Here is a 14870-nt window from a genome sequence, read left to right on the forward strand (position 1 = left end):
AGTCGAGGAATTACTTTTGCTTTCTTCCAGGCTTGAGGGCACACACTTTCTAGTAGGCTTAAATTTAAAATATGGCAAATAAGAGTGGTAATATTGTCTGCTATTATGCTCAGTAATTTTCTATCCAAGTGGTCAGACCCCGGTGGCTTGTCATTGTTGATAAACAACAATCATTATTCACCTATTCCACACTCAATTTACAGAATTCAAAATTACAATAATTGTCTTTCATAATTTGGTCAGATATACTGGATATAAAAGTGGGCGGCAGGTAGCCTAGTAGTTAGAGCATTGGACTAGTAACCGAAAGGTTGCAAGATCGAATCCTTAAAAATCTGTAGTGCTGCCCCTGAACAAGGTAGTTAACTTCTTGAGAATACAGGGGGTGCTGTTTCGCATTAGCATAATTGCCTCTACAGACTAAACTGCCTCTTATTTAATTATTGCTGTTACTATATGCATATAACCATATAGCATTGGATAGAAAACAAGCTATGGTTTCTAAAACCGTTCCAATTGAGTCTCTGAGTCAAACACAGGTCATTTCACAGCACTTTCCCTGAGCCAGAAAAAGATTGCAAGATGTGTATGCTCGCTTCAAAGCTCTGCCTATATATGGTCACGCGACCTATGACCCGAATGACACTTCCTTCTTCTTCCTCTGGGTGTCTGGAAGACGTCAGAGGAGAAATTTTTTGTTTATCTTGTACTGACGTGAAATAAGATCTATTTCTTTAGCGTGACCGACAACTTCCGGTTTCTGAGATGCGCGTTTTCAGAGGTGGCATTGTCTTTTGTTATGCTGACGTTACGGATGAAAACTATCTCCGTGTCGAAGTTTGATTGATACATGTGACCATATCACCGTAATGTATGTTTTTTCAATATAGTTTAATCAGATTATTAGAATTTTTTCGGGAGTTTTGCCGTGTTCCGTTCTTTGAGTTTTTTAACTTTGGACATGGACCGTGCCAGTCGACCAGTACCCAGGCTAAATGAAGAGGGGAAGTTGCCATTGTGAATGGATTGAACGACTCATCAGGACTAAGGACACCTTGATCAACATTCTGATGAAAGACCAGCAATAGTAAGACCCAATTTACGATGTTATTTCATATATCTGTCGTGCATGTGAACTGGTCGCGCGCGTCCAGCTGGTTTTGGCTGGCCTGGTTATGCTAATTAGCTAGTTATGCTAATTTCGCTATAAAACATTTAAAAAATCTGAAATATTGTTTGGATTCACCAGATGTTGGGCTTTCAATGTCTGTACGCTGTGTATTTTTTCTGAAATGTTTTAAGACAAGTAATTAGTTATATAACGTTGGTCTCTGTAATTGTTCTAGCTGCATCAGCACTATATCAGATTGCAGCTGCAATGTAGAACTGTGATTTATACCTGAAAAATGCACATTTAAAAAAAAAAAACTATGCTATACCATAAATATGTTATCAGACTGTCATCTTAAGAATTTTTTTGTTGGTTAGTGGCTATCAATATCTTAGTTTAGCCGAATTGGTGATAGCACCTGATGGAGTAAGAAACTGTTGGAGTAAGAAAATGGTGTCATTTTGCTAACGTGTTTAGCTAATAGATTTACATATTGTGTCTTCCCTGTAAAACATTTAAAAAATCTGAAATGGTGGTTTTATTCACAAGATCTGTGTCTTTCATTGGGTGTCTTGGACTTGTGATTTAATGATATTTAGATGCTACTATTTAATTGTGACGCTATGCTAGCGATGCTAATCAGTGTGGGGGGTGTGGGGGGTGCTCCCGGATCCGGGTTAGGTACTCTGTAGAGGTTAACTCACTGTTCCTAGGCCGCCATTGAAAATAAGAATTTGCCCAAAGTAAACTGCCTGTAACTCAGGCCCAGAAGCTAGGATATGCATATGAGTGGTAGTATTGGATAGAAAACACTCTAAGGTTTCCAAAACTGTTAAAATAATGTTTGTGAGTATAACAGAACTGATATGGCAGGCAGAAACCCGAGGACAATCCATCCAGAAAAAAACAATTCAGCTCACCCTTGATTACTATGGCTGTCAATGGGAATATAAAAGGAAGACCTCCCAGATTGCAGTTCCTAGGGCTTCCACTAGATGTCAGTAGTCTTTAGAAAGAGTTTCAGGCTTGTTTTTTTTTTTAAATGAGCTAGAATTTGTAGTTTTAGTAAGTGGCTCCTATTTTGGCTGTAGTGTTTGTTGCGCGTTCCGGTGAGTGGGCGTACATCGTTATTTATCTCCAGTAATAGTCTCCGGTATTCTCCGTCTTAAATTTTATCTTTTATTTACATATTAGGGTACGTGAGGATTGATTAGGAACGTTGTTTATATGTTTGGAAGAAGTTTATTGGTAATTTACGGGCTTCATTTGTATGCAACGAGGGAAACTGGTGGATTACTGAGTTTAGCGCGCCAATGAAAGACTTTTTTGGGATATAAAGAAGGACTTTATCGAACAAAAGGACCATTTGTTATGTAGCTGGGACCCTTGTGATTGCAACCAGATGAAGAACTTCAAAGGTAAGTGATTTATTTTATCGCTATTTCTGACTTTCGTGACGCCTCTGCTTGGTTGGAAAATGTATGTAATGCTTTTGTGTGCGGGGCACTGTCCTCAGCACTGTCCTCAGCTTTCGCCGTAAAGCCTTTTTGAAAAATAAATAATAAAAAATAAAAAATACTTGGATGTGTGGTGTCAGCGTGTGTTGCTGGCATGTAATGCCTACATTTTCTAATCTTGCCAATGAAATGTAGTTGTCAATAGCAGTCGGTTTTGTGATGAAAAGATTAACCACAAATGTATATTTCCTACCACTGCATTTCTGCGAGTGTCATAAAAAAAATTCAGACCACCATCAAGCCCCCCTGCCTGCCCTCGCGATGGCACGATGTGTTCTGGGACCGCACTGGTGGCAGGAAGTAGGATTCCTTCTGGCTTAAGATGGCTCAAAAGTCAATGAAACAAACAAGATCAACAACACTAAGACACCATCTTGCTGTCCAAGAGGACCACTCATCACTGATATGTCTGACTCCTGTAACCATGTGTGGAAACAAATCTCATTCTGTTCACAGAGACATATTCCCATCCAGCCATGATTACCGAAAATATAATTGATTTGTAGGACTTATGAAAACCTAGCTCAGGAGACAAATGTTTTGTCCTGCACCAGAGTACACACACTGCTCATCCATGTCCCTACCTGTTTGTGTGGTCCTCTGAGGATGTGGGCCCTGGCCCCCTCACACGCTGTCCTCATGGCCTCCAGAGAGGGAGTGCCCAGTAGGTCCGTGATAAGATCCAGCTACAACATAGAACACACACAGAAGAACATCATGCAGCATATGTTACTGTACTTGAGACACGCATGCACGAACAAACACACAAACTCACACACGCGCACACACACACACACACACACACACACACACACACACACACTCACACACACGCTATGGCACATATGCAGTAAAGGCGAGGGAGTTGAGAGAGGCATGCCAAGTTAAGGACTCCAGTGAGCTATACTGTGTATTGACTTATTGCTCCAGAATGCAATTTTGCAGTCCATTGTGAACATACAGTGTCTGTGAACAAGTCATTTTAGACATGAGCTATTTGTGTCGATATCAGAAGTAAAAGGTACTGTGTACTGAGACATAAGACTGCATTCCTCCCTCCCAGCTAACTCAACATGTCATCTCTGAAAGGGAGGTAAATGTGGCAGTACCAGAGCCCAAGGTCTGGAGAGACATGGACATTAAGGGGTCAAGGAAGCTCTGTCCTGTTTTCAAATACAGACTTTATCTCTGAAAGCTCAAACCAAGCTGAAAAAACACACCTCAGTGAAGTCTACTGACTAACAAACACAACCAAGGATAGCCCAGAAATGCTCTACACTGAATACTAGATCAGCAAGTATCCCATGTCAGATCAACATGTCCCCAGTGTTTACAGTATTGGTTACCTGCTGGATGGGGCTTTGGGCCTGGAACAGGATGCGTCGGCCCAGTAGCTCGGCGAAGATGCATCCTACAGACCAGATGTCGATGGCGTTGGTGTAATGGTGGCTGCCCATGAGGATTTCTGGCGCACGGTAATACTGTGTCACCACCTCCTGAGTCATGTGACGAGACTCGTCCAGCTCCTCCAACCGCGCCAGCCCAAAGTCACAGATCTGGAGAGGGATGAAGGGGGAGAACATGCTCACATTAATACATCCATCAATACCAATACACAAATAGACTAGTCCTCCCAACCCAAACTAACCTAAGGTTTAGATGCATGCAGCTTCTTACAAGATACACCATTTATTATTTGGTAGCTTACTGTGACTGGCCAGTGTCAATTGTTAAATAACTGAATGAGAACATTGTCTTCTAAAGACACAAAAAAAATGAATATTTGGATCGTTCATAAAAGGACTAACGCGCTGCTCCGACATTCTTTGTTGACTCATATCTCACTTCCCCCAAGCTCTTCAAGGGATGAGCAGTTACAGTGCCTTGCCAAAGTATTCATCCCCCTTGGTGTTTTTCCTATTTTGTTACATTACAACCTGTAATTTAAATTGATATTTATTTAGATTTCATGTAATGGACATACACAAAATAGTCCAAATCGGTGAAGTTAACCTGTTGGGGATGGGGGCGCTGTTTAGACTATTTATGCTAATTTGGCTAATTTTTGAAACGGCTTCCCACAAAATCCTTGATCGTACAATATGCATATTATTATTACTATTGGATAGAAAACAGTCTATAGTTTCTATAGGAGTTGAAATTTTGTCTCTAAGTGGAACAGAGCCCATTCTACAGCAATTTCCCTGACATGGATTCAGATTTCAGAAATGTTGGCCACTGTTCTGAAGTCAGTTAAAACGGCACTGATATTGCTATGACTATACGGACACTTCTTACGTCTTCCCCTGGATGCCTTTACGTGATGACGATTCCAATGGGGTCGATTGCGCGTTCACAGGCCCTATAAATCAAAAAACCCTGTAGCTAGCAAGTCTTTCCTTGCTGCGTAACGCGCGTGCTGGACACCGACCCGCTCCTGTTCCAAGCGTTAGTTTAGCCTGTTATATTTCTCCGGTCATCTTTTCACTCGTTATAGGAGTTAAAAACATCATAAGGTAGTTAATTTAAAGCGTTTTATAGCAATTTATATCCGTTTAGTGCGATTTTGGGACATTTATTTCTTTAACGCTGTGAATAGGTGGGCACGCTTTCAGTTCATCCCGAACGCAGTTGGCATTTTCACATGGCAAGAGGACAGCTTTCCACCAAAAGACGATTCCTCCCAAGAAAGGATCCTTTGCCCAAGATACTGATGGAAGAACAGCTCAAGGTAGGACATTTTTATTATGATAAATCGTGTTTCTGTCTAAACATTTTAGTGGCTTAGGACGCCATGTTTTTTGACGTAGCTTCGCTTGGCGCAAACTGTATTGAAAAGTAAGGATAAATTAAAAAATGTAATAACGCAATTGTATTAAGAATTAAATTGTCTATCAATCCCTGTCCACCCTATATTTTTTAGTCACGTTTATGAGTATTTATGTATAAGAGTAGATCACTGTCTAAGTGGCGCAAGGACTTTTTCTTTACCAGCTTGTCTACATTTCACATTGTCTAACCATGATTTTGGTGGCTAAATATAAACATTTTCGATCAAACTGTATATGCATGTTGTAATGTGATGTTACAGGAGTGTCATCGGAAGAATTCTGAGAAGGTTAGTGAAAAAATTAATATCTTTTGGCGATGTTGACTTTTATCGCTCACTTTGGCTAGAATCAATGCTGGGCTGCTAATTGCTATGTGCTAAGCTAATATAACGATTTATTGTGTTTTCGCTGTAAGACACTTAGAAAATCTGAAATATTGTCTGTATTCACAGGATCTGTGTCTTTCGATTCGTGTATGCTGTGTATTTTTACGAAATGTTTGATGATTAGTAAGTAGGTAAACACGTTGCTCTAAGTAGTTTTTCTATTCCATTTGTGACGGTGGGTGCAATTGTAACCTATGCCATCTACCTGAAATATGCACTTTTTTCTAACAAAACCTATCCCATACCATAAATATGTTATCAGACTGTCATCTGATGAGTTTTTTTGTTGGTTAGGGGCTATAAATATCTTAGTTTAGTCGAATTGGTGATGGCTACTGGTGTTGGTGGACAAATAAAAGATGGTGGATTATGCTAATGTGTTTTTAGGTAATAGATGTACATCTTTACATATTGTGTCTTCCCTGTAAAACATTTTAAAAATCGGACAAGTTGACTGGATTCACAAGATCTGTGTCTTTCATTAGCTGTATTGGACTTTAATGTGTGAAAGTTAAATATTTAAAAAAAAAAATTTTTTTGAATTTCGCGGCACTGGTTTTTCAGTGGGGGGGGGGGGGGTGTGCCGCTAGCGCCACGCTGATCCTAGACAGGTTAAATGAAAAAAAGGACTTGTTTCAAAAAATTATACAAAAAGAAAAGGGGTGCGTGCATATGTATTCATCCCCTCTAATATGAGGCCCCTAAATAAGATCTGTTGCAACCAATTACCTTCAGAAGTCACATAATTAGTTAAATAGAGTCCACCTGTTTGCAATCTAAGTGTCACATGATCTGTCACATGATATCAGTATATATACACCTGTTCTGAAAGGCACCAGAGTCTGCAACAGCACTAAGCAAGGGGCACCACCAAGCAAGCGGCACCATGAAGACCAAAGAGCTCTCCAAACAGGTCAGGGACAAAGTTGTGGAGAAGTACAGATCAGGGTTGGGTTATAAAAATATATCAGAAACTTTGAACATCCCACGGAGCACCATTAAATCCATTATTAAAACATGTAAAGAATATGGCACCACAACAAACCTGCCAAGAGAGGCCGCCCACCAAAACTCAAGAACCAGGTGAGGAGGGCATTAATCAGAGAGGCAACAAAGAGACTAAAGATGATCCATAGGACCACTTTAAGCTGTACACTCCAAAGAGCTGGGCTTTACGGAAGAGTGGCCTGAAAAAAGCCATTGCTTAAAGAAAAAAACAAGCTAACACGTTTGGTGTTCGCCAAAAGGCATGTGGGAGATTCCCCAAACATATGGATGAAGGGGTACTCTGGTCAGATAAGACAAAAATTTGGATTTTTGGCCATCAAGGAAAACGCTATTACTGGCGCAAACCCAACACCTCTCATCACCCCAAGAACACCATCCACAGTGAAGCATGGTAGTGGCAGCATCATGCTGTGGGGATGTTTTTCATCGGCAGGGACTGGGAAACTGGTCAGAATTGAAGGAATGATGGATGGCGCTAAATACAGGGAAATTCTTGAGGAAAACCTGTTTCAGTCTTCCAGAGATTTGAGACTGGGACGGCGATTCACCTTCCAGCAGGACAATGATCCTAAGCATACTGCTAAAGCAACACTCGAGTGGTTTAATGGGAAACATATAAATGTCTTGGAATAGCCTAGTCAAATCCCAGACCTCAATCCAAATGAGAATCTGTGGAATGACTTAAAGATTGCTGTAACCAGCGGAACCCATTCAACTTGAAGGAGCTGGAGCAGTTTTTTCTTGAAGAATGGGCAAAAATCCCAGTGGCTAGATGTGCCAAGCTTATAGAGACATACCCCAAGAGACTTGCAGCTGTAATTGCTGCAAAAGGTGGCTCTACAAAGTGTTGACTTCGGGAGTGGAATTGTTATGCATGCTCAAGTTCAGTTTTTTTGTCTTATTTCTTGTTTGTTTCAAAATAAAAAATATTTTGCATCTTCAAAGTCATAGGCATGTTGCGTAAACCAAATGATACAAACCCCCCCAAAAATCTATTTTAATTCCAGGTAGTAAGGCAACAAAATAGGAAAAATGTCAAGGGGGGCGAGTATTTTCGCAAGCCACTGTATATCAGAAAAGCGTCACTAATTACATTTTCCAATGAAAACACTCAATGAAGTTGATCATCAACCTCTTTTACGATGTCACTACAGGGACACACGTCCACCTCGGTCTCTTATGACAGCTACGTGCTAAATAACAGCAGTTTTGTTTTCCATTTCTTGTTTTTGCTATGTTAGCTAAATATAAATTCTGGACAGAATGACAGGAAGTGAAAGATTAGGGGAGCCACATTAGTGTTGCACCGCTACGGGCCTTGTCACGTTACTACAGACGATTACTGCTTGTACACAACTGAATCAAACTGCTTGAGTAGCTGATGCTGCTGAGGGAGGAGATTTTTGGAAGGGGATGTTCATCATCATCATTATGTTCATCATCAGAAATTAAACGAGGAGTGCCTCGCTCTAAAATAATGGCATACACAGTGATATCATGGGCAGATAGCACACAATCACAGGCAGGCAGGGAGCATCACAGAGGCAGGTAGGGATGGGTTCCACTGAAAATAGCACAGAATGTGTGGGGAGGGTTTCCCGTTTGGGAAATGAGAATTAGGAGCTAAATGAGTAAATGTCTGCTAGAGACAATCTGTTCTCCAGAGTCAGCCAGAGAACACACAGAATCACTCTGTTCTCTCCCCTCTCCCTCTCTCTCTTCCCTCTACCCCACCCGTGGACTAACACCCCTCCAGTGTCTGTGGGGGGAGGAGGGGGAGCTAAGGGTAGCATAAACCCAGGCAGGGCCTCCATTACTAAGCCCCAGGATAAAGATATACGCCAGGAGCCCATCATCATGTACTGTAGAAATCCCACTGGGGCATCAGACCCCCGGTAACACAGCCTACAGAGACTCACCATGCCAGACTGCTACTGAGGGCAGGAGTCAGGAGTGTGAGTGTGTATGTCAGACACTGTACTTCCACAGAGCAGAATCCAACCCCAGCTTGACCTCATAAATATAACACTGTAGATCTCAGTTGAGTAATACATGTCATCATCACAGGAGGATGGAGATGTTAGATAGTAGAGAACAGTAGAGCAACCTTAAGCACACAGTTGCTGTTGACCAGGAGGTTGCCAGGTTTGATGTCTCGATGTAGGATGCCAGCTGAGTGCAGGTACTTCAGTCCTGCAAAAAAAGACATGCCAGGAAGGAACCAGTTGAACGGTTTTCAAACAGTTTCTCATGCGAAGGTTGCACCCCGTTTTATATCAATGACGATTGAAACTGATATTTGTGAGAAAATCCTGTTTTAATGTTTGTAATGTGATCTGGGAGTGTGTGAGCGTGTCGGAGAGGTCTTACCTCGGAGGATCTGATAGAGAAACACTTTGACGTGGTCTGAGCTGAGTGGCTGAGGTGACACGATGATCTTATGGAGGTCACTCTGCATCAGTTCTGTCACCACATAGCTGGAAGAGGAGTGGTCAAGGAAAACAACACCACAAAGACTACACAGATATTCTGCAGAGAAGAGCACTAGAATGGAAGTAAGTGGGAATGGGCAGAGGAAAGACTAATCTACAGTGTCTGTTCTGTTACATTCTAACCTAAATAAAATGCTGCCCCCTTATATGGATGTTACTGACAGAGGTTCTTCCAATTCCTCTGCAAGGAGCAGCAGTACGGACTCGATCCGTTGTCACAAAGGGCTCCTGCTGTGAGTTTTAATAGACCTCCACGGTGCCTCGATTTATTTCCGTCTTTCTTTCTTGCTCTCTTTCTGCCTCTCTCACACTCTCCTGGGGATGACACTCAGGCAGAACCGTTTTGCTCTCCCTCCTCCGTCATCCAGGCAGTGCAGATACATAATACATGTGGCATACCTGAACCACAGTGCATAGAAACGCCTCTCTGATAGAAACAACCTAATCCTGCCATCTAGCACTGTCAGCAGGCAGGCCAACTCCCAGAGCACACAGGCATCCCAGCCCAGCCCACTTGTGTGTGTGTGTGAGAGAGAGAGAGATAGAGTGTCAGAGAGAGAGAGAGAGATTTCTGCAAAAATATCCTCAGTGTACAACGTAAAACACCAAATAATGCACGCAGAGCAGAATTAGGCCGATACCCGCTAGTTATCAAAATCAGGAAAAGAGACGTTAAATTCTACAACCACCTATAAGGAAGCGATTTCCAAACCTTCCATAACAAAGCCATCACCTACAGAGAGATGAACCTGGAGAAGAGTCCCCTAAGCAAGCTGTTCCTGGGGCTCTGTTCACAAACACAAACAGACCCCCAGGACAGCATCAAAATTAGACCCAACCAAATCATGAGATAACAAAAAGATAATTACTTGACACATTGGAAAGAATTAACAAAAAACAGAGCAAACTAGAATGCTATTTGGCTCTAAACAGAGTACACCGTGGCAGAATACCTGACCACTGTGACTGACCCAAACTTAAGGAAAGCTTTGACTATGTACAGACTCAGTGAGCATAGCCTTGCTATTGATGAAGGCCATCGTAGGCAGACCTGGCTCTCAACAGAAGACAGGCTGTGTGTGCACACTGCCCACAAAATGAGGTGGAAACTGAGCTGCACTTCCAAACCTCCTGACAAATGTATGACCATATTAAAGACACATATTTCCCTCAGATTACACAGATCCACCAAGAATTTGAAAACAAACCTGATTTTGATGTTTCACTGGGTGAAATACCACAGTGTGCCATCACAGCAGCAAGATTTGTGACCTGTTGCCACCAGAAAAGGGCAACCAGTGAAGAACAAACACCATTGTAAATACAACCCATATTTATGTTTATTTATTTTAACTTGTGTGCTTTAACCATTTGTACATTGTTACAACGCTGCATATATATAATATGACATTTGTAATGTCTTTATTGTTTTGAAACTTCTGTATGTGTAATGTTTACTGTTCATTTTTATTGTTTATTTGACTTTGTATATTATCTACCTCACTTGCTTTGGCAATGTTAACACATGTTTCCCATGCCAATAAAGCCCCTTGAATTGAATTGAATTGAGAGAGACAAAGAGAGAGACAGAGTGATAGAGATAGAGAGAGCAAGACAGAGAGAGAGACAGAGAGACACAGAGCGATAGAGATAGAGAGCTACACAGAGAGAGAGAAACAGACAGAGAGATAAACAGAGAGAGAGAGAGAGAGAGAGAGAGAGAGACACAGACAGACAGACAGACAGACAGACAGACAGACAGACAGACAGACAGACAGACACACACAGAGAGAGAGAGAGAGAGAGAGAGAGAGAGAGAGAGAGAGAGCGACAGAGCGATAGAGATAGAGAAAGAGAGCTAGACAGAGAGATAGAGAGAGACAGAGAGAGAGACAGAGAGAGAAAGAGAGACAGACAAATAGAGAGAGAGACAGAGAGAGCTAGACAGAGAGAGCTAGACAGAGAGAAAAAGACAGAGAGAGCTAGACAGAGAGAGCTAGACAGAGTGATAGAGATAGAGAGAGCAAGACAGAGAGAGAGACACAGAGCGATAGAGAGAGAGACAGACAGATAAACAGATAAACAGAGAGACAGATAAACAGAGAGAGAGAGAAAGAGAGACACAGACAGACAGACAGACAGACAGACAGACAGACAGAGAGAGACAGAGATAGAGACAGAGAGAGAGAGAGACACACAAACAGAGCGAGAGACAAAGAGGGAGCAATAGAGAGAGAGAGAGGAAAATAGTTATTAGAGCTGAGCGTCCAGCATTGCCTCATCAACCCTCCACAGCTCAGCCAGGGACCTCTGAAAAAAGCTCACGCACGCACGCACGCACACCCACCCACATACAAACACCACCACCAATATAGATGGAATTAAGCTACTTGAGGCCTGAACCCAGAAAAGGAAAATAAAAGGCAGTGCACACCACACCAGTGGAGGAAGGTTGAGTCCACACCACACCAGTGGAGGAAGGTTGAGGTCACACCACACCACACCAGCGGAGGAAAGTTGAGGTCACAACACACCACACTAGTGGATGAAGGTTGAGGTCACACCACACCAGTGGAGGAAGGTTGAGATCACACCACACCAGTGGAGGAAGGTTGAGGTCACACCACACCAGTGGAGGAAGGTTGAGGCCACACCACACCAGTGGAGGAAGGTTGAGACCACACCACACCAGTGGAGGAAGGTTGAGACCACACAACACCAGTGGAGGAAAATTGAAACCACACCACACCAGTGGAGGAAGGTTGAGACCACACCACACCGGTGGATGATGGTTGAGGCCACACAACACCAGTGGAGGAAGATTGAGGTCATACCACACCAGTGGAGGAAGGTTGAGACCACACCACACCAGTGGAGGAAGGTTGAGACCACACCACACCAGTGGAGGAAGGTTGAGACCACACCACACCGGTGGATGAAGGTTGCGGTCACACCACACCACACCAGTGGAGGAAGGTTGAATTCACACCACACCACACCAGTGGAGGAAGGTTTAGGCCACACCACACCAGTAGAGGAAGGTTGAGGCCACACCACACTAGTGGAGGAAGGTTGAGGCCACACCACACCAGTGGAGGAAGGTTGAGGTCACACCACACCAGTGGAGGAGGGTTGAGACTAAACCACACCACACCAGTGGAGGAAGGTTGAGGTCACACCACACCAGTGGAGGAAGGTTGAGGCCACACCACACCAGTGGAGGAAAGTAGAGCCCACACCACTCCAGTGGAGGAAGGTTGACGCCACACACACCAGTGGAGGAAGGTTGAGGCCACACCACACCAGTGGAGGAAGCTTGTGGCCACACCACACCAATGGAGGAAGGTTGGGTCCACACCACACCAATGGAGGAAGCTTGAGGCCACACCACACCAATGGAGGAAGGTTGAGGACACGCCACACCAATGGAGGAAGGTTGAGGCCACACCGGTGGAGGAAGGTTGGGGGTCACACCACACCAGTGGAGGAAGGATGAGGCCACACCACACCGCACCAGTGGAGGAAGGTTGAGGCCACATCACACCACACCAGTGGAGGAAGGTTGAGGCCACACCACACCAGTGGAGGAAGGTTGAGGACACACAACTCCAGTGGAGGAAGGTTGAGGCCACACCACACCAGTGGAGGAAGGTTGAGGACACACAACTCCAGGGGAGGAAAGTTGAGGACACACCACACCAATGGAGGAAGGTTGAGGCCACACCACACCAGTGGAGGAAGGTTGAGGACACACAACTCCAGTGGAGGAAGGTTGAGGCCACACCAATGGAGGAAGGTTGGGGGTCGCACCACACCAGTGGAGGAAGGTTGAGGCCAAACCACACCACACCAGTGGAGGAAGGTTGAGGCCAAACCACACCAGTGGAGGAAGGTTGAGGCCACACCACACCAGTGAAGGAAGGGTGAGGACACACCACACCAGCAGAGTGAGGTTGAGGCCACACCACACCAGTGGAAGTAGGTTGAGGCCACACCACACCAGTGGAGAAAGTCTGAGGCCACACCACACCGAGGCCACGCCACACTAATGGAGGAAGGTTACCGCCACACCACACCAGTGTAGGAAGGTTGAGTCCACACCACACTTTACCAGCGGAGGAAGGTTAAGGCCACACCACACCAGTAGAGGAAGGTTAAGGCCACACCACACCACACCAGTAGAGGAAAGTTAAGGCCACACCACACCACACCAGTAGATGAAGGTTTAGGCCACACCACACCAGTGGATAAAGTTTGAGGCCACACCACACCAGTGGAGGAAGGTTTAGGCCACACCACACTGCACCAGTAGAGGAAGGTTGAGGCCACACCACACCAGTGGAAGAAGGTTGGGGCCACACCACACCAGTGGAAGAAGGTTGGGGCCACACCACACCAGTGGAGGAAGGTTGAGGCCACACCACACCAGTGGAGGAAGGTTGAGGCCACACCACACCAGTGGAGGAAGGTTGAGGCCACACCACACCAGTGGAGGAAGGTTGAGGACACACCACACCAGTGGAGGAAGGTTGAGGACACACCACACCAATGGAGGAAGGTTGAGGACACGCCACACCAATGGAGGAAGGTTGAGGCCACACCACACCAATGGAGGAAGGTTGAGGACACGCCACACCAATGGAGGAAGGTTGAGGCCACACCACACCAGTGGAGGAAGCTTGAGGCCACACCAATGGATGAAGGTTGAGGACAAGCCACACCAATGGAGGAAGGTTGAGGCCACACCACACCAGTGGAGGAAAGTTGAGGCCACACCACACCAGTGGAGGGAGGTTGAGGACACGCCACACCAGTGGAGGAAGGTTGAGGCCACACACACACACAAGCCTGAAACACACTCACACACATCCGCAGCCAGCTGGAGGGGGCTGAGGACACTGGGTGCCTTGTCCTCCGTTGGGTCCTTGCCTCCTAACAAATAACCCCCCCCATGTCAGCTGCTCAACAATTCTCCCTCTTTAACAGCCCTTTTTTATTTTTTATTAACCGATGGCAATAGCGACAGCGTGTCTTCCTGGGAACCGACATAATGAACAAGACATTACAGACAAAAATACTTCACAATTTACATACATTTAAAAACATTAACATAGGCATTACAGATGTACACACACACATTACTAGATATACAGTTGAAGTCGGAAGTTTACATACACCTTAGCCTTGTTTTTAGCCTTGTTTTTCATAATTCCTGACATTTAATCCTAGTAATAATTCCCTGTTTTAGGTCGGTTAGAATCACCACTTTATTTAAAAAATGTGAAATGTCAGAGTAATAGTAGAGAGAATGATTTATTTCAGCTTTTATTTCTTTCATCACATTCCCAGTGGGTCAGAAGTTTACATACACTCAATTAGTATTTGGTAACATTGCCATTAAATTGTTTAACTTGGGTCAAATGTTTCGGGTAGCCTTCCACAAGCTTCCCACAATAAGTTGGGTGAATTTCGGCCCATTCCTCCTGACAGAGCTGATGTAACTGAGTCAGGGTTGTAGGCCTCCT

The 14870-nt window shown here is 44.2% G+C and overlaps 1 protein-coding gene across 1 annotated transcript in view; it reads right to left on the bottom strand.

Moving 5' to 3' along the window:
* The window catches only part of LOC129822320 (serine/threonine-protein kinase NLK-like), a 136245-nt gene that overhangs the window by 50167 nt on the left and 71208 nt on the right, over positions 1 to 14870 (bottom strand). The window contains exons 4-7 of the mRNA XM_055880514.1: positions 9224 to 9330; positions 8961 to 9046; positions 3975 to 4184; positions 3213 to 3314 (exon numbers count right to left, since the gene is read on the bottom strand). Of these exons, the coding sequence (XP_055736489.1) occupies positions 3213 to 3314; positions 3975 to 4184; positions 8961 to 9046; positions 9224 to 9330 (505 nt within the window). The remainder of the gene's footprint in view (positions 1 to 3212; positions 3315 to 3974; positions 4185 to 8960; positions 9047 to 9223; positions 9331 to 14870) is intronic.

The sequence above is a fragment of the Salvelinus fontinalis genome, chromosome 24, assembly GCF_029448725.1.
Source record: "Salvelinus fontinalis isolate EN_2023a chromosome 24, ASM2944872v1, whole genome shotgun sequence".
In the NCBI taxonomy this organism is placed as follows: Eukaryota; Metazoa; Chordata; class Actinopteri; order Salmoniformes; family Salmonidae; genus Salvelinus; species Salvelinus fontinalis.